This window comes from Panthera tigris, chromosome B2 (genome assembly GCF_018350195.1).
Source record: "Panthera tigris isolate Pti1 chromosome B2, P.tigris_Pti1_mat1.1, whole genome shotgun sequence".
Taxonomy (NCBI): Eukaryota; Metazoa; Chordata; class Mammalia; order Carnivora; family Felidae; genus Panthera; species Panthera tigris.
This window is the reverse complement of record NC_056664.1, coordinates 150,532,234-150,551,353: the sequence shown is the minus strand read 5'-3', so window position 1 is coordinate 150,551,353 and position 19,120 is coordinate 150,532,234. Positions and strand designations below refer to the sequence as shown.

Below are 19,120 nucleotides of genomic sequence, written 5' to 3'. Positions count from 1 at the left end.
CACCTGCGGAGCCTCGTGGGACAACACGCGGTGGCCGGAGGGAGGGGGGCCGGGTGTCCATCAGGTGCCTGAGAAAGGGCAGGGCCACCAAGTCCCCAGGGTCTGTGGGCACATTGAGTGGGGCTCTAGGAAGCTGTCTGGATGGGAGAACAGAAACGTGGCCTTCCCGGAGATGAGCAAGGCGTTTGCACGGTCCCGGAGATGAAACCCGCGTGCTCCACTGACTTCGAGCCCAACTCTCCCGCACAACCGCCTCCCGTCCGGGCCCGTCTGGGCGGCTCCCAGCGCAGCGCAGGCTCGGTGCGTGAGGCCGGCCGGTGACCTGGCCCGGGGCGGAGCGGGCGTCCCCGGCCCGCCTCCCTGCGGCGGCCTCCCCGGGCACTCCCCGCGGTGTCGGAGAGTATTTTCTCAGTGATAACTAAGAAAGAAAGCAGGTCACTGGGCACTTCCCCCCATTGTTTCCCCTTTTTATCGCCGGCTGAACAACCACAGCTGCCCCCCAGGGCCAAGCCCGGCGGTCTGAACACAGGAAGCCCGGGCTCCCAGAAGCCGGCCTCTCGGCGAGGGCACTGAACACGGCCAGAACCTGTGAACACCTGACCTGACGGATGTCGGATCCTCCCGTTCCGGAAAGGTCAGGCCCGGGTGCGAGGCTGGGGAGGAGGGCACAGGTGCTGCCCCAAGTGCTGCCGGAGAGCCGTCCGGGGGCCCCCCGAGGCCGGGGCCCCACCGGCGACTCACGCCTTCCTGAGCTTGTTGCCTCAGCGGGAAATCCAGCCAAGTGTCCCGTGTGCCCTCCCTCACAGGCCAACAGAGAGGGCCAGACAAACTGTAAAGTGCTGTGTCAGCTACCGCGGTGTCAGTGGGCGCTCCTCTGGCCCCGCGCTCCGCCCCCGGCAGGGCGGTGTCCTGAGAGCGGCTCACCCGGCAGGCCTAGGGGTGCGAGGCCAGGAGGACTGGCAGGAGCGGACGTGGCCGTGGCCAGCCCCGGCGTGGCAGGAGACACCCCTTCTCCCGCCAGCGAGGGGCTCCTCCTCAGTTTTGGAGGACATTTTCAAGGTCACCTGGGTCATCCTTCCGTCACATTCTGGACTGTTTCCAGCAGGCCCCATGGTCCTGGTGGGACGCTCTCCCTGAGGAACGTCCCGGTTCTGGAGACCGCTGACAGCCACACAGTTCCTGGATTTCACCTGCAGGTCTTGGCCACACCCCTTCAGAGGATGCGCGTCACATACAAGTCCTCTCCGCCACGGCAGCCCCTAAACGATGTGAGGAGCAGGAGTGTGTTTGTCGAGCGGCACCCGGCAAACAAACAGTGATTATCTGCTTTTGTGAGACACTGTGGGTTCAGAATGAGCAAAGCACCATCGCTTTTTTGCTAGGACTCTCAGAGAAGAACACAGGCTTTAAACAGATGATGGATTGTAACAGCGGTAACAAGAATAATGATGATGGACAGATGGACAGAGATGGATAGGTAGATGCAGATAAGTAAGAGATGATAGACAAATAAATGGTAGACAGACAGACAGACACGGATAGATGACAGACTTGTTTTCGAGACGACTTGGGACACATCACGGTGGGCTTGAGCAAGGTGCCCTATGAAGCCTGAGGGAGGAGCTCGGTCCAGGAGTTCAAGAAAACCCGATGAGGAGGCAGAGCCTGGGGCGGGCGCAGGCGGGCATGGTCTCACAAGACAAGACGCTTTTATTCCTCCGAGTAACATGGACTAAATTCTCCTCGAGGTCCTGGTCTTTTTCCTTTTCACATTCATCTATCAGTTTCATCTGCCATACGCAAGCGCTGGGTGCAGGTGCAGGGCCTGAGAGACGCCCAGAGGCCGCCCGCGGTGCCGTGGGTCTGGCGGGGTACACGGGGCACAGCAGCTCAGCGATGAGGGTCGCTCAGGGCTGTGCGTTCACGGAAGGTGCGCCCAGAGCTGGGGGCCGAGAAGGTTCTTGCAGGAAGTGCTTTCTGGGCATGGACAGATGACGAGGATCAGTTAGCAGGACCAGGGACCCCGGGTATGGCTGGAGTGTAGGTGTAGGGGGCCCTCAGGCACGGGGACATTGCAGAGGCAGCAGGACCACCGTATTTACCCTGAGGACTGTGACGTGACCCAAGGAGGCCTTCCGAGCGGAGGAGTGACATGATGGCATTGGGGGCATGGCCAGGAGGGTGGGAGCCAGCCCCCAAAGTAACCCAGGTGGGGAGAGAGGCCTGGCCAGGTGGGGGTGCAGGTAGGGAGGCGAGCCGGGAAGCAAGACGCAGGGGTGGGGCCCCAGTTCCGACAGGCAGCAGGGCCCAGGACGCTCAGAGAAGGCACATTCCTGGAGGACAGGTCTGTTCCCGACACATCGCATGTGACGATCCTTGGACTCCATCGACCTGACAGCTGTGGGGACCTGGCCGGGGAATCGGACGCAAAGCTGTAAACATGTGCCTGTCACGGAAGGGGCTCTAGGACCGCAGGACCCCTGTCGGCAGGTTTGCTCGCGCGGGATGGACTGCGCAGGGGAACGGGGAAGTGGAGGAAAGAGGCCACCCAAACCTCAGTGTCGGGCCTTGTCTGTTGTTGCCACGTTCACACACCCTCTGCTCCAGGAGCAGATCACAGCGTTGCCAACCTGAAAGTGACTTTCCTTAGGCCCCCTCCAGGCAGCATGCCAGGGCAACTCTGCCAGTGTAGACACCACACAAGGTCAGAAAGTGGACAGCATGCAAACCCATTTCGGTGGCATCAATGAAGGTGGGTCCCTGGGAGTGGGTTCCTGGGTGGATGGGCTCCCAAGGATGGGCCCCAGGGGGTGGGTCTCCAAAGATGGGTCCTTGGGAGTGGGTTCCCGGGGGGTGGGTCCCCAAAGATGGGTCCCGGGGAGTGGGTTCCCAGGGGGTAGGCCCCTGAGGATGGGCCCCAGGGGGTGAGTCCCCAAAGATGGGTCCCTGGGAGTGGGTTCCCGGGGGGGTGGGTCCCCAAAGATGGGTCCCTGGGAGTGGGTTCCCGAGGGGTAGGCCCCCAAGGATGGTCCCCAGGGGGTGGGTCCCCAAAGATGGGTCCCTGGGAGTGGGTTCCTGGGGGGTGGGTCCCCAAAGATGGGTCCCTAAGAGTGGGTTCCTAGGGTGGTGGGCTCCCAAGAATGGGCCCCAGGGGGTGGGTCCCCAAACATGGGTCCCTGGGAGTGGGTTCCCGGGAGGTGGGTCCCCAAAGATGGGTCCCGGGGAGTGGGTTCCTGGGGGGTAGGCCCCCAAGGATGGGCCCCAGGGGGTGAGTCGCCAAAGACGGGTCCTTGGGAGTGGGTTCCCGGGGGCTGTGTCCCCAAAGACGGGTCCCTAAGAGTGGGTTCCTGGGAAGGTGGGCTCCTAAGGATGGGCCCCAGGGGGTGGGTCCCCAAAGATGGGTCCCTGGGAGTGGGTTCCCGGGGGGGTGGGCTCCCAAGGATGGGCCCCAGGGGTGGGTACCTGGCCCCGGGAGACCCACCAAGGACAACAGCGTTCCCCAGTGTGTCCGGTCCCTGGGCCTAGTGCCTTCTGCACTGGCTCCCAGCTCTACTAAGATTCTCTAAGTAATTCCCTATGGAAGGAATCTCCAAATATCCAATGTGGCTTCTGCTGTCCTGAGGGCCACACAGAGAACTGTGTGAGAACAGCATTAATGGGGGGGGGGGGAGGGCGGTGAGAAAGGGGCCAGGAGGGTGGCAACAAGAAGCTGTGGGTGGTATAACCAGGGCGGTTTTGGCAGCCGGCACAGAAGCACACCGCAGACTGGCGTGGAGAAGAGGCCCGGGGAAGCAGAGGCCACTGCTCGGACATACTATTGTGTTTTCTGTGGAGAAGAAAGAGGTGGGACACCTCCGTTTGGCCCTGGGCACAGGTAGCAGGCGGGGCACAGGGGTGGGCAGAGGTGGGACCGCTGGGGGAGGGTCCGCTGGGGGCGGGGGCGGGGGGCGGGGGCGGCTGGGTGTGCACAGGAGGAAGGGGCCGGGAATGTGCCCAGCAACACGGGTGTGGGGGTCACAGGACGGAGTGGGGCCGCGGCAAGGGGCCTGGGGTTGAGGTCACCGCACTGACTACTCCGGGCACCACACACACTGCTGGCAGGGGGCGCCGCTGGCCGGCCGTGGGGTCTTTCATCTCTCCCTTCTCGTCCACGTGGCGCCCCTGCAGGTGACCGAGTGACCCTGGTGCCCCCGCGGGTGACAGAGTGACCCCAGGCTCCAGGCAGGAGCGGAGTTCAGAGCTGGACGGGCGTCTGGGCTTGGGTGGCCCAGCATAGGAGGTGTGGCCACACCCCGGGCCCTGCTGGAGGAGCTGTGGCCCCAGAGCCCCGATGCTCGGGGTGAAGTTGCTTCACGGGCCCCCAGACTCCAGCTCGCGCCGCGAGGCTCCCAGAGCCCGGCCTGCCCAGTCAGGGCCCCACAGCCTGGGGGGCCGCGGCGGATGTTCAGGCTAAACGGCCCTGCTCTTGGAGGGCCCACCCACCGCAGGCTCCCTTCCCTCCACGGGCTCCTCGGAGAGGAGGCTGAGAGCCTCTGACGGGTCCAGAACCCTGCTCGGGCAACGCTGCCCCCACCTCGGAGTGAAGGACCGCAGGATCAGCGCAGCCCTGCGTCAGCACAGCCTGCTGAGCGGTGTTGAAAGCGGTCCGCGGCCCACGGCGACATCTGGACGTGCCGCGCAGGGAGAGGGCGGGCAGGCGGGAGATGGTGGAGGTGGGGCCCGCGGCCCTGTGGCTGATGCCGCCCCACGTTTCCCTGGGGGCCTTTCCTGCTGAGTCACCTGCAGAAGATAAGGCCAGAGAGTTCCGCAGGAAATCGAGGCGTCTCGGGGGCGTGTGTCTGGACCTGCAGGGTCATCACGTGAGACAGGGTATTTGGGAGGGAAAGTAGGGGCCCCCACCCCTACCGCAGAGGAGGGCACCCACGGCCCACCCCTCCCTCCTCTTCCTCTGGGCCCGGGCCGTGCCAAGTTCCGTCCACCTTGGTTGTCACTCACCGAGAGGCCTCTGGGGGTGACCGTGTGCCTGTGCGGCCCTTGCCTGAAAGCCCGTTGGAGCTTTTCACAAATGATACGAAAAGACCCCGGACCCTGCAGGTCCTGCCTCAGCTGCTCTCAGTCAACCCACACGGTTTCCACTCCTGGTCCCAGTTTAACTTCTGGGATCCAGTGGGCTGCCCCGGTTCCCTCACCCCTGGGATCCCATGGGAGGCTGTGGGACACCCCTGGCTCCCCCTGGGATTGCGTGGGATGCCCCATTCTCTTCCCATGTAAGCTGACTATTGTAAACTCACCAACAGCCATCACACCCCTGGATGGTTGGCTCACGTGTCCGCCTGGCTGGGCCACAGCACCAGCGTTTGGCCAAATACCCGTCCAGATGTCACCGGGAGCGTATTTTCAGGTGAGATCAACACTTAAGTCAGCCAACTTTGAGTAAAGCGGATGATCCCCACAGCGGGGCCGCATCCAAGCAGGGGGAGACACCGGGACACTGGGAGAAACTGAGGTCTGTGGAGGAAGGAGGAACCCCCTCCAGAGGGCCGTACTCTTCCTGGCCCACCCTGTAAATCTCAGACTTGCCAGCATCCACAATTTTATGAGCCAATCCCTTAAAATAGATGTCCTTGTCTCTCTGTCTCTTTCTGAACATGCAATTAATGTTCATTCAGCAAATCTTTGTAAATCTTTTATCTACGATTGTATCTCAGGACCTATGACATTGCCCCACACATAGCCAGTGATCAAAAACATATTTTCATCAATAGATGAATATTTTGGATAGAAGAATAGAGAACAGTGAGTTAATGAGTACCCCTTTGCCAACTCTACACTGGGTATGCAAGACACTTTGATGCACACGAACAACATAGTACGGTCTCCAGGAAACTGACAGTGCCTCCTTATGTGTGGACCACAGCTGAGCACAATGCTCTAGCAGTTGCCTGAGTGCGGAGTAAAATGGGTCTATCACCTCCTTTCTTCAGGACCCTATGCATTTGTTAATATGGCCTAAATATTCCCCAGGGTTGGAAGCTGTTGTAGACTGAACCTACTGCTCCTCTAGGTTTCGTTTCCAGCCGCACCCAGGGAAGGGGGTGGTAGAGGGAGCAGGGTGCACTGGGGAAGGACATGGGGAAGGAACGATGGCAGGGCTGAGCAGGCCTCTTAAGTCCCTGACCACGTTCTCCCCACAGCACTATGTATCTGATTCTCTGTCTGGCAAGCATTTTGGCCTCTTCGTCCATCACGGCACAATTTTCACCCCGTGAGGGTCTGGAGGGAAGCGACCGTCTGGAGTGACTGCGCTGCTCCTTCTGAAGATAGTGCTAGAAGCCTGGGGAGACCCAGCAGGAGGGGGACCGTGGGGTTGTCTGAGGAGAGCTGGCCCAACAAGTCCGCGTAAATCAGAGTCAAGTTAATCCTGTGGCATGCGGGAAGGGGCCAGGGGAGCGCAGGCTCCGAGACCAGAGGATAAAACAGCCACAGCCGGGGCACCGGGGACTGCGTTGGGGAAGAGACCGCCAGCCCCTGCGGGGCCACTCACCACCCGATGGCTCGTCCCTGAACGCAGCGCCTCACGTATTCTAGGCAGCGTGTTCTCCCGTCCATACGCGTGTGACTTCAAAGTACGGCAGCATGAAGGTGTCTCAGCAGCTGATCATTTAAATAACAAGAAATCACACACTGAAAAGAAACCCTGTATCTTTTTCTACCCAAATATAATTTCATGATATGACAAAAAAGTAGAACCAGTTGCCGTGAGACATCATGAAACCACTTCCCACAAACCCACAAGGGCAGCGCCGGCTCAGGCTGCCGGAGGCGACCCACGGCGAGCAGGGAGGCCACCCGCCAAGGGGCATCCCTCCCGCCCACACCCTCCCGCAGGGCGACTGGAGGGTCCATGTCAGGCCAGAGGGCCCCTCCGCGCCCAGCTCCTGCCACAGCACAAGGACACGCTGGCCAGCACAGGGCCGTGTTCGAGGAGGGGCAGGACACAAGGAAAGGAGGGACTCTCCAGCTCCAAGCATCCCCCACACTCTTCTGTTCTGACCCCTGTCCCGACCCCCTCAATCTTGGCCTTCGTGCTGGGCCACAGGCAGGGACCTGCCCTCTTTTCCTTTGGTTCTAAGACATTAGCACCTTATGTGATGAAGCCAGTTCCCCTGTGAAGCCCCCTGTGCTCCCTCCCAGCTCCTCTGCTCTCTCCCGACCCCTCTGTGCTCCCTCCCAGCTCCTCTGTGCTCCCACCTGACCCCCTTTCTGCTCCCTCCCGGTCCCCTCTGTGCTCCCTCCTGGGCCTTCTCTGCTCCCTACCGGCCTCTCTCTGCTCCTACCTGGCCCCCTCTGTGCTCCCTCCTGGCCCCCTCTGTGCTCCCTCCTGGCCCCCTCTGTGCTCCACCTGGCCCCCTCTGTGCTCCCTCCTGGCCCCCTCTGTGCTCCACCTGGCCCCCTCTCTGCTCCCTCCCAGCTCCCCTATGCTCCCACCTGGCCCCTTCTGTGCTCCCACCTGGCCCCCTCTGTGCTCCCTCCCAGCCCTTTGTGCTCTCACCTGGCCCCCTCTGTTCTCCCTCTTGACCCCCTCTGTGTTCCCTCCCGACCCCTCTCTACTCCCTCCCAGCTCCTCTGTGCTCCCTCTTGACCCCCTCTGTGTTCCCTCCCTGCCCCCTCTGTGCTCCCTCCCGGCCCCTCTCTGCTTCCTACCGGCCCCTCTCTGCTCCCACCTGGCCCCCTCTGTGCTCCACCTGACCCCCTCTGTGCTCCCTCCCTGCCCCTTTGTGCTCCCACCTGGCCCCCTCTGTTCTCCCTCCTGACCCCCTCTGTGTTCCTTCCCGACCCCTCTCTGCTCCCTCCGGCCCCCTCTCTGCTCCCTCCTGGCCCCTCTCTGCTCCCTACCGGCCCCTCTGTGTTCCCACCTGGCCCCCTCTATGCTCCCTCCCAGCTCCCCTGTGTTCCCACCTGGCCCCCTCTGTGCTCCCTCCCAGCTCCTCTATGCTCCCTCCTGGCCCCCTCTCTGCTCCCTCCTGGCCCCCTCTCTGCTCCCTCCTGGCCCCTCTCTGCTCCCTACCGGCCCCTCTGTGTTCCCACCTGGCCCCCTCTGTGCTCCCTCCCAGCTCCCCTGTGCTCCCACCTGGCCCCCTCTGTGCTCCCTCCCAGCCCTTTGTGCTCTCACCTGGCCCCCTCTGTTCTCCCTCCTGACCCCCTCTGTGTTCCCTCCCATCCCCTCTCTGCTCCCTCCAGGCCCCTCTATGCTCCCTCCTGGCCCCTCTCTGCTCCCTACCAGCCCCTCTGTGTTCCCACTTGGCCCCCTCTGTGCTCCCTCCCAGCTCCCCTGTTCTCCCACCTGGCCCCCTCTGTGCTCCCTCCCAGCTCCTCTGAGCTCCCACCTGGCCCCTTCTCTGCTCCCTCCCGGCCCCCTCTCTGCTCCTTCCTGGCCCCTCTCTGCTCCCTACCGGCCCCTCTGTGTTCCCACCTGGCCCCCTCTGTGCTCCCTCCCAGCTCTCCTGTGCTCCCACCTGGCCTCCTCTGTGCTCCCACCGCCCCCTGGAAGCCAGTGATTGGCAGGTCCAGCTGCAGCGGCTGCCGCGGGCCCCTCCAGGCTCCCCTGACAGATGTTTTAATCTACTGTTTGAAGAATGACTTCTGCGCAGCTCTGGGGCTCACACATCTGTTTCTGTTTAGAATGCAGAGGCGTTTCAAACAGCCAGGCTCTGCCACCCCGGGAACTGTTTAACCGGCGGCCACGTTGCTTACATTATCCATTACAGCCAGGGAAGGATTTACGGCAGGCGGGCTGGACATACTTTTAAGCTCTGTAAAATAGATCACTCATTTCAAAAAAGAGAACAGTTTAGCTTCCTAAACACATCCTTTTTTGAAAGGAGATATTTACTTTATTAACCCATAAAAACATCAGGGAGCATAAAGCTTCCAGAACCGTTCACGTTTCAGCCGCTAGAGCTCCCGTAAGGAGGCAGCTTCTGGCCTCACCCCTTGGCTGTTACCCCTGATCTCACCGCTCACGGTTCCCGTGCTCCTGGCAGCACAGCCACTCGGCAGGTCCCTGCGAGAGGCCAGGTCCCGCAGGAGGGACGCCAGGGGCGGAGTGACCTGGTGTGCAATAATCGTTTATTAAAATAATTTAAGAATGACTTTCTGGGGCACCTGAGTGGCTCAGTCAGTTGAGCGTCCGACTTCGGCTCAGGTCATGATCTCCTGGTCTGTGAGCTCGAGCCCCGTGTCGGGTTCTGTGCTGACCGCTCGGAGCCTGGAGGCTGCTTCGGATTCTGTGTCTCCCCATCTCTCTACCCCTCCCATGCTCATGCTCTGTCTCTCTCTGTCTCAAAAATAAATAAACATTAAAAAAAAATGACTTTCCACATAAACTTGAATGCGGGAAAACCAAGAGGTATCTGTAGGTTATAAATATCAGAGGTCACTTTTGAGAGCATCAGGGCCTGTAAACCAGGTGTTTAACCAAGTTGGAGAGAAAGGAAAAGAATTTATTGAGTGAATGCTGTGTGCTTGTTGCTTCCCCATCACCACAAAGGGACTAATGGCCCCTGATGATGGGTTGGGGTCACATTCCACACACGTCTCTGTATAGAACCCTCCCAAACACTCTGTGGTAGGACCACCCCACGCCGCAGAGGCAAACCCGCAGGAAGTGGCCCGCCTACGGTCACTTAGCTCACCCGCGGGGCCGAGACCCACCGCCCCAACCGCTGCGCGGCGGCCTGGGCCAAGGACTCGAGACGAGCGGTCCCCTAAGAACACGGCACCGGCTCTGAAAAGCTGCAGGGTTCCAGCCAGGTCTGCCTGACACCAAATCTCAAGCTTTATTTCCAGGAAATATACCAGGTAGCAGGCTTAAAGCATGTGATGGGTGCTTGCGCGTCTGGGCAATGTCATTTGGGGATTTTTTTTCCCAGTTCTGAGAAGAAATGCTTCTTTTATTTTACGTAAATCTCCATTTTTCTACTAGTAAATACGAAAAGAGGAAGAAGCAGAGACACCATCTCTCTGTTCTTTACGGCCACCTCTTGTAGGGCTGAGGGGCAGGAACGCCCCGTCACACCCTGGCTGGCTGCCGCAAGGGCCCGAGGGGGGACTGGAGCACCGTGTGCAGAAGGAAGCCCGTGGCTGGTGCTCAGGTGGCCTCGTACTCAGAGATGGAGGGACCGCGTGCTGGAATCGTAGGTCCCCTCCTCACCGCCTCTGCCCCTGCTGCCCAGCCAGAGGAGACGAATGCACGTGCAGAAACCCTTCCTGGCCAGCACCCTGCCGCCGGGGTTCTCACGGCCCCAGCCAGCTGCTGAGTGCACAGCACGCCGTCTTCAGTTCCACACCACGTGGAAACCGTCACCTCCGCTGGGAGTTAAGCAAGTGGGACTCCAGACACCACGCCAAGCAAAGAGGAAGCCTGCGTTTGCCATGCAGGGCCGTGGATGTCCTACTCTCCAAACCCATCAACGGCACGGGCCACTCCCGATATTTTCGTGCAAACGCAGCCTGCGCAGCCCATGTCCTGAAAACAAGAGTGCCCACTCCCCAAAAGGCACAGGTAAATTTGTATACACTCTTTTTTTTTTTTTTAATGTTTATCTCTTTCTGAGAGTGACAGAGAGAGCATGAGCGGGGAAGGGGCAGAGAGAGAGGCAGGCACAGAATCCGAAGCAGCTCCAGGCTCCGAGCTGTCAGCACACAGCCCGACGCGGGGCTCAAACCCACAAACCTCGAGATCGTGACCTGAGCTGAAGTCGGACGCTTAACCAGCTGAGCCACCCAGGCGCCCCACTCTTTTAGATGAAAAAGGTGTTTTACAAAAAGTAACCACAAATATTGGCTTTTTCACTTTGAACTATTGTGCAGGCAACAAACCGCCTTTCTCAAGGAGATTCATCAACGGAAATGACATGAAACCATCAGCTTGGAATGATCTGCCCTGGGAAGGGACACAGGCCTCACTTCCCAGGAAGGGGACAGACAACCAGAGAAGTCAGCTCAGAGAGGACATCCCTCTTGCCTTGAGAAGCACCAACAGGCAGCACAGAAAGACCACGGGATCTCTCCATGAGGCCAGCCCCGCACAGGGCTGCCCCGCCGAGAACAAGCAGTATGTCCCCCACACCCAGTATTGGGCCCATTTTGGGTGTGATTCCATGTGCCAGAGAAGAGCTCTTCAACAGAAAGTGAGCTTCTGAGAACACAGGAAAGCCGGTGGCCAAGGACTAGAAAAGGGAAGGGAGACCCCACAGATATCCGGGGTGCCGGCATGTCAGGAACCCAGGATGACGCGTACCTGTGTGGAATAAACGTGGCCACCTGTGCCACCGAGGGTCAAGTCCCGCCCAACCTAAGCCCTAGATACCTGCTCCCCTCACAAACAAGCTTGAGGCCCCACGGCCAGCACGAAGGCAGCTGTGTCCTGCCACAGGGTGGACACTGCCCACTGGACCATGACAGAGAAGCAGAGAAACTGAGGGCAGGCCCTTGGGAATAGCTAAGGACGTTTGAAAAGGCAATTTCATGTCTGTCGAAGCCGACAAAAGACAGGAGCTTGTGTTTTCTGTCTTTTTTCATTTCATTTTTGGAGGAACTCATTTTTATTGCACTTTTCAAAAGGGGATAACAAATAGAAAATAAAATTTTGAAAACTCTGGTTTTCATGGCAGGTAGTTGGGGAAGTACTAATTGAAGCAGCAGAAAAACTCGGGTAAGAAAGAAGAAAAATTAACATGTTAGGTCTGTTCTCTCCGTCTCCCAAATACAGGAGAGCCTCTCAGGGCACAGTGTTATTTGTCTACAGCACCAAGAATCCAGCTCCTCGTTCTTTTGGATTCTGTGCCTGGAACTCGGGAATTGGTTCAGTGTTGGCTACAATGGCCCGGGCAGCAAGGAACGGGATACAGTATAAACAATTCGGTAAATTGGAAGTTCTCGGTCAACACACGGCTGAAGCGTGATACCAACTCTTTGGCCACTAGATGGACAGTTCTAGGTGGCTAAGTATGAAGTTTGATTTTACAAAATGTTTGGTAAGATCTAATTGAAATTTTTAAAAATTAAATTTAGATTTGGCTTTAGTTAAATTTGAATCAAAATTTTGATATTAATTAAATATGATTAATTTGCATTTTTCTATTCTTACAATAGAATCCTGAATATTTCAAAGAAATACATATTTTAAGACAAATTTTTTTAATTTATTGTTTCTTTATATTTAATTTATTTTGTGATGTAAATTAGACCTTTAAGGGCAATAGAACATAAATAACAGGAAAATCGTGATTTTTTAACAACATAGCTTTTGCAGACTATGTAAAACTTTATGAATTCTGTACACCTCTAGTTTCATATAATGTAAACGTTAACAACCCACCAAGAGGATACCCAAACAGGCACAATAATAATTGAATTAAGCTGTCTCTGTTATTTTTACAATTTTTATCAAATAAACATAATTTTATACATTTTTTAAATTTTCCTTGCAAATCTCTAGTTTTCAATGTAGAAAGGCAGAAATATTTTATTTACCAGCTTGTTAACTCAGTTTGTAAGTTTCCAGGATTTCAGCATTGTGGCCCGGGCCCCCCCTGTACTTGCTCTGAGCCCACACTGAGGGGGCCTTGACATTAGAATAAATCCACTCGAGACTTTATTCTTCTTTCCTGGTATCATTCAGCTTTAGAGTCCAAGGCCAGAAGAGCCTTTCCAACCGGCCCAACGCGGGTCCCTTGTCCCTGCCCAAGGGGCAAACGGGGCTCCTCAGTCAATGGAAACTCTTTCTGAAATTGGGGCGTGCAGGCAGGCGCTCTCGGCCGCTCCGGGGCTGCGGCCTCGGCCTCACACTCACACACCTCCCTCCCATCAACCTGCGAGCTTTGGAGAAAAGCGTGAGGCTTGGTAGGCTGAGGCTCAGGGGAGTGGGGTTCTCCCCAACCTAAGAAAAGGTTCCAAGAGACCCCAGGGAGGCGGCGGAGAGCCCGGAGGCAGGTGGCAGTCACTGAACGCAACAGAGGCTTTCTCGCCCGTGTCCCGGAGTCCGGCGGGCCTTCCGCTCCTGAGGGGACACGCGCTCTGCCCCCACTGGCCCAGCTCTGCGCACACGAGAGCACAGACACTTGTTCGTCAGACTCGCTAGTGTTAACTGCATGATTTAATTAGGTGAGCCTCATCCCGATCCAATCCGTGCATGAAGATAGAGTCATCGTGTCCACAAAATCTAAGCCGAGTGCTTTGAAAAGAGTGCAGGGAAAAGTCACAGAAAAAGACCTAGGTGTGGATGAGACGGCTGTGAATAAACGGAGAAGGAAAAGTCACCAAAATCCAGTCAGATTCTGCTCTCGGAGCCCTCTGCCCGCGTCCCCGTCAGTCGGTTCTTGCTCGGCCTAATTCCCCGCCTCTCCTGATCATTTTCGAGTGGCTCCATCTCACCGTCAGGGCTGGATTAAATGGAGGGTTGGCGGAGAAAGTGGCTCCATGGTTGGGAAGATAGACGGTCAGATGCAGTGACGAGCTAGTAAATGTTCACAGTCCGCTGTCTGGAAAGAAGACAGGGCCCTGATTCAGACCAGTGCCCAGTTTCCCAGGTGGAAATGATGCCTCGCAGACCGTTTAAGGCCACGCTCGGCGTGGAGCTGGGAGACACGCGCACAGGGTGGCCAGGGAGGCGTGGGCCAGCGGCAGAGCGCGCGGGTCAGATGGTGGCCGGCGAGGCGTGGGCCAGCCCCTCACCCTTTGGGCCTCACCGAACCCCGCCGGACGGGACCGAAGGGCACCGTGGATGCAGAGGTGCGGTCATGAACGATGTCCCCCGCACACACTTCTGTCCCAGCTGGAATGTCAAAGTCGGCGTGTTCAGTGAGCAAGGTCAGAGAGGGGCCGGCTGTCGCCGACGGTTCTGACCGGGCTCCTGTGTCCACGTGTGCTGATTCCCTCCTGCCCCTCTGCTGTTCACTGAGACGTTTTACCCCCGTCGGTTCACGTTTCTCCAGAACCTACTGTACAAGGGCTCTGTCTGACCTTCCCTGGAAACTGAACCCAAACAGCCTGAAAACTCGGTCACCCAGAATCTAAGAAGCTGGAGGAGGCCTGAGGAAGACCGTTTTAGAGGCTGGACTAGAGAGTGGGAGGGAATTTGGTCTTTGTGTTTTCTCTTGGCTTATTGGAGGTATTCTTTATTCCCAGAGATAAATAATAATAAAATGAAACATGTTCTTCTGAAATGTCTACACTCTTTTGTGGAAAAAAGCCACGCTGTGTTTGCTTTCCTATTATTCTCAACGATAGCAGCATTCGGAAGGGAAACGGCGCTGAGGGCCCAGAGCTGGCCGGGGCGGGGTGCGGAGCAGAAAAGAGGGGTAACAACCATCCCTCCCGATTCGCCTTTCTGTGACGAATCCAGAAAGTCACCGACGGGGGACACGCGGGAGGTGCTTCAGGACCCCGGGCGTCCCGGGTGCTGGGGGTGGGTCCCGCCGCCGTGTTAGCGGAACAGGATGCTCCCCCCGCCCCCACTCGAGCGAGGCTGGGCTGTTCCACCTCCAGCCACACAAGGAGGCCCAGGCTCCCCGGGTCTGCACATCTGTGGCCTCGGAGATTAGCAGTGCGGCACGTCAACCTCCCAGCTCATCGTGGTCGCCAAACCCAACTGCATGTTGTATATAAAAATCTTGATCTTGCGATCTTGGCCTTCAGATTTCACTCCACTGTAATCAATAACTTGTCACGTATAAATAAGACAAACGCTACCTAATGGCCCCATGTTTATCGAGTCAATATATGGCGTGGAGGGAATTCCTTGGCATTGTTTGTACGCGGTATAAATATTTAAGATCTCACCAGTAACAGGGGTTTCTGTGTATATTATACAGAGCTCTCTTCTATCCGGTTTGAAGAAGGAGAATGAAGGAGCGGATGCAAATTGTCCAAACAAACATTTGTTTCTCCCTCCAGCTGGGCAGGTTGCCATCACTCCTCCGGGGGATCCCCGGCGGTCCCAGCTTGTACACTCATGCGGGGCACCGCTGGGCTGGGGTCGGGAGAGGTACGGGGCGGGGGCTGACGTGCTGTGCGGCGTGCTGTGCCGTGCCGTTGTGAGCGTAGCGAGGCCTCGTATGGCGTCATCTCACGGGTGTGGTACGATGCGCCGCGAGATGTAGTGTGGTGTGCGGTGTGTTGTGAGGTGCGGTGTGTCGTTGGAGGTTTGGTGAGGTGTCGTGCAGTGAGGTGTTGTAAGGTCATGCGTTCTGAGGTGTTGTGTGCTGTTGGGTGACGGGCTGTGGTGAGGTGGGCGAGGTATCGTGTCTTGAGATGTGGTGAGATGCTGTACGGTGATGTGTCGTGTGGTGAGGCACCGCGTGGTAATAAGGCGTTGCGTGGTGACGTGTGGTGAGGTGTTGTGTTGAGGTGTGGTGAAGTGTAGTCTGTTGTTTCAGGTGTGGTGAGGTATTACGTGGTGATGCGTGGTGAGGCGTTGTGCGGTGTTGTGTGTCGAGATGTGGTGAAGCGTAGTAAATTGTTTGAGGTGCGGTGAGGTGTGGTGAGGTGGGTGGCGTTGTGAGGTGTCGTGCGGTAAGGTGTGGTGAGGTACACTACGTCGTCTGAGGTGTGGCCGGATGTTGTGTGTTGAGCTGTGGTATTGTGAGGTGTGGTAAGGTGTCGCATGGTGTTGTGAGGTGTGGGGTTGAGATGTGCTGGAGTATGTTGCGTGAGGTGTGGTGAGGTGGGTGAGGTGCTATGCGGCGAGGCGTCGTGTGGTGAGGCGTAGTGATGTATGGTGAGGTGTGGCGAAATGCCGTGAGATGCGGTAAGGTGTGTGTGTTGAGGTGTGGTGAGGTGTGGTAAGGCGTTGCGTGGCGAGGCGCCGTGTGGTGTTGTGAGGCGTCGTGTTGAGGTGTGAAGCGGAGCGTGTCGTGCGAGGTGTGGTGAGGTACTGTGTGTTGAGGTGCTGTGCGGTGTGGCGAGACGTGTGAGGCGTGGCGAGGCGCCGTGTGGTGTCGTGAGGCGTCGTGTTGAGCCGCGGTGAGGTGGAGTGGAGCCCGTTGTATGAGATGCGGTGAGGTGTGGTAAGGTGCGGTGTGTTGTTGTGTGTTGGGTTGCTGCCTGCTGCCCCTGCGGTCGGCCAACTGGAGGAATGTATAAGGTCCGGCTGGCACCTTGGAAACATCAAACGTTGGAGGGAGGGGAAGCGCTGACGTGTGGGAAGAGGCCGGTGACGAAGCGTCCGGTCCTCAGGCCCCCTGAGAACCCCGAGCTGCCGCTGTGAAGAGTGAGTTCTGTCTACAGAGCGACCAGTCCTAACGTCAGTCCTCCGGGCTTCCTCATCTTTATGTCCCAATAATCCAGAGGATGCCAAATTCTTACCTGAGCCAACTCACAGTCATGGACTTTTCTAGAACAGAAAGCGGCCAGGATGCCGGTGGGCCGAGGGTCTCGCGTCGGAACTCAGCACAACGCGCATCTTCGGGACGCTGTTCCTCCACCTTGGGTCCTCGCTCTGTACAGGATCCCTCCTTCATGCGTTCGCTAGCACGTGCTTGCGGGAAACGTGACACACAGGGAAGGAGACGGTGTCCAAAGTGGAGGCCCCGCTGCGGCCTCCGGCAGGTCCTCTCCCGGGACGCCGCGGGTCGCCGGGACCACGTGGGAAGTTCGCAGAAAGGTAGTATCGTTGCCCATTTCTGCCTGGCGGACCTCTACTGGCGACGCGGAAGTGGACAGATGTCGCGAGCCCAGCTCGGATGCGGCGGCGGCGGCACGGTCACTAAAGGGGGAGCGGAGAGGGTCAGCCGGCTTTTCCTGCCGGCTACCGGGAAATAAGATGCCTGGTCAGGAATCACGTCGGGGGCGGGGTTGCGGGGCCGCTCGGGGCCTCTCACGGAGTGGCTGGGGTGGTAGGGGGGACAGTGGCCTCGGGGGGCAGGTGAGTTCCTGAGACCTTCTCCGGCCAGTGATGCCAACTCTTGGTGAACGTCATCATCTGAACGGTTTCATGGTCTTGTTGTCTCTCTCTTGTTCTCTGAGGAAAAAGGAGAAACAGACAAGTTACCAAATGCAGGACCCCGGGGGTCCCCTGCAGGGGGACCGGCCACAGCTGGGCAGGATCCCCACCTCCCTTCACAGGAAGTACTTCCTGAAGCCCACGGCTCGGCTCTAGACCAGAACGGAGTGTCTCCTCCTCGGTCCTGCCCGCCGTGAGCACAGCGGTCTCTCACCGCTGCACGCAGCCCACCCGTTCCAAGGTGCTCCCTACGACGTATGAAACGGCAAGATTCCGCACACTCTCCTGCGCGTGCTCCCCGGTGACCAGCAGACAACAGCCCCGGCGCTTCGTCCGTCTCATCCCAGTACGTTGTCCTGTTCCGGGCTCGGCGTGGCTCTGCAGGATTTGGTTAACACACTACCGTTCATCGTCTGTTTCTCAAGCTCGAAAAGGCAAGACCGTCTCAAAAGGTGCTCTCTGACCCCCAACTAGCTCGGATCCTACCAGAAGAGTAAATCTGTGTTATCTTCTCGAACGGTTTAGGAGCAGAGCTAGCAAATTGGATGACAGGCTTCTAATACTATCGGGAAGCCCTGCACCTGTGAAACAACCCGTTTCCAAGTGTGGGGAGAACATGGGTGAGGAGGGGGCAGGGGGTGAGGGCACCGAGGAGGAAAGGAGAAACGCGTGGGGTGAGGCAGAGGGCTTTGCACGCGGTGGGAGACAGGGCTCTCACGTGGCAGGCTCACAACCACGCAGGCCTGGGAGGGACTTGGCCTCTCTGTGCCTCGGTTTCCTCATTGCCTCAAATTGTTCCAAGCCACTTTAAGCCACTTGGGAAGGTATCTGCCACGCCGCGCGCACCGTCCCCACACAGGGCACGCACCGTCCACAGACCAAGCAGCCCTGAGTGAAGTAGCCATGGCCGTGTGTGTGTCTGTGTGTGTGTGTGTAAGAGAAAGAGGAAAGAGGGCAGGAACATCACTGAGTGGAATTTCAATGCACAGCGACAAGCATGTAAACAAGCACGGCCCTCGGGCGCCGTGTGCAGAAGGAGTCACATGAACGTCCTTCCCTTGCGAGGTGCCGCCTCATCTGCTAAAAGGGAAACGTGAGAGTGAGGCGAAGCCTTCCCAATACGAGAAAAGAGATTTTCTGATCCACCGGGGAATGCCGAGCTGGCCCCCGAGCGGCACCCCGCGTGTCCGGCCACGCCGCCGACCGAGCTCCAGGACCGCGGGGCCAGGCGAGTGGACAGACGCCTGCCCGGGAGGGGCTCCTTCCAGAAGTGCCAGCAAAGCAGGCTGCTGGCTCTGGGGGCAAGCCCACCCCCTGCCGCCCCCTTTCAATGAACCCAAATCGGCTTCCAAAGAAAGGCCCGGTCCCGAGCCGGTGGCTCCGGCTGGGGTTCAAAAGCAGCCGGAGGCTCCCCTCCGTCCTTCCCGTGGACCCGCTCGGAGCAGCGGGAGCACCGGATGGGCGAGCCGCACGCAAGGTGCCTGTTCACGCCCAGAGCAAGGCCCCCGGGGTGGCGGGCTCCACGCGCAGGAGCCCTGACGGGGCCGAGGGTGCACGCCGTGGCAGGGACAGGCGACGTCCAGGGAGCGGCAACTTCGTTTTGGAAGAGTCGGGTCTGCACCTCAGGGACGGAGGGCCGACAAGGACCCAGAGCTCACGGCACCGGGTCTCAGAGGGGACGAGCACACACGCCGGCGTGGCCACCAGGCTCCCGTGCGTTTGGTGCCCGATGCTGAGGAGAGGAACACCGGCGACCACGTGGAAACGACCGCAGAGGGGTCCGGTGGCTGGCACGTGGCCTCCGGGTATTATCGGTGAAGCGAGGACCACGCACCTGCCCTGCGTCGGGCTCCGTGGCGCCGGTTCGAAGCCACGCTCGGGCATCTCAACCCACACACGCGTGACTCGGCAGCCTGACGGAGCCCTCCTCGCGAGCGCTGCCTGGGAACGTGTTTGCTTTTCTGAGGACACTGCCTTTGTCGGAGGGACGCTGGCCATTTCCCTTCCCACCGGGCCCGCAGAGTCCACCAGCCTCCTCGACACCTTCAGAGGGGGCATCTTCAGACCTTCGGGGTCCACCTGGCCAGAACGCCCCCCCCCCGAGCCCAGGGGAAT

The 19,120-nt window shown here is 58.5% G+C and overlaps 1 protein-coding gene across 7 annotated transcripts; it reads right to left on the bottom strand.

Annotated features, from left to right (window-relative positions):
• Positions 1-1,102: 1,102 nt before the first annotated feature.
• Positions 1,103-8,502, bottom strand: LOC122238463. 7 transcript variants are annotated; one of them, XM_042985373.1, is made up of 5 exons: positions 8,474-8,502; positions 6,545-6,654; positions 4,574-4,844; positions 2,103-2,408; positions 1,103-1,977 (listed from the first exon to the last, which is right to left on the bottom strand). In XM_042985373.1, the coding sequence occupies exons 2-5, from the start codon at positions 6,607-6,609 to the stop codon at positions 1,891-1,893; spliced, it is 729 nt and encodes a 242-aa protein (XP_042841307.1). In that variant the 5' UTR covers positions 6,610-6,654; positions 8,474-8,502; the 3' UTR covers positions 1,103-1,890. The 7 variants fall into 7 exon arrangements, 5 of the variants coding, with proteins under 5 accessions (XP_042841307.1, XP_042841308.1, XP_042841309.1 ...); XM_042985374.1 differs by lacking the exon at positions 8,474-8,502 and adding an exon at positions 7,511-7,536; XM_042985375.1 differs by lacking the exon at positions 8,474-8,502 and adding an exon at positions 5,292-5,508 and having other exon boundaries at positions 4,574-4,779; positions 6,545-7,128.
• Positions 8,503-19,120: the final 10,618 nt, after the last annotated feature.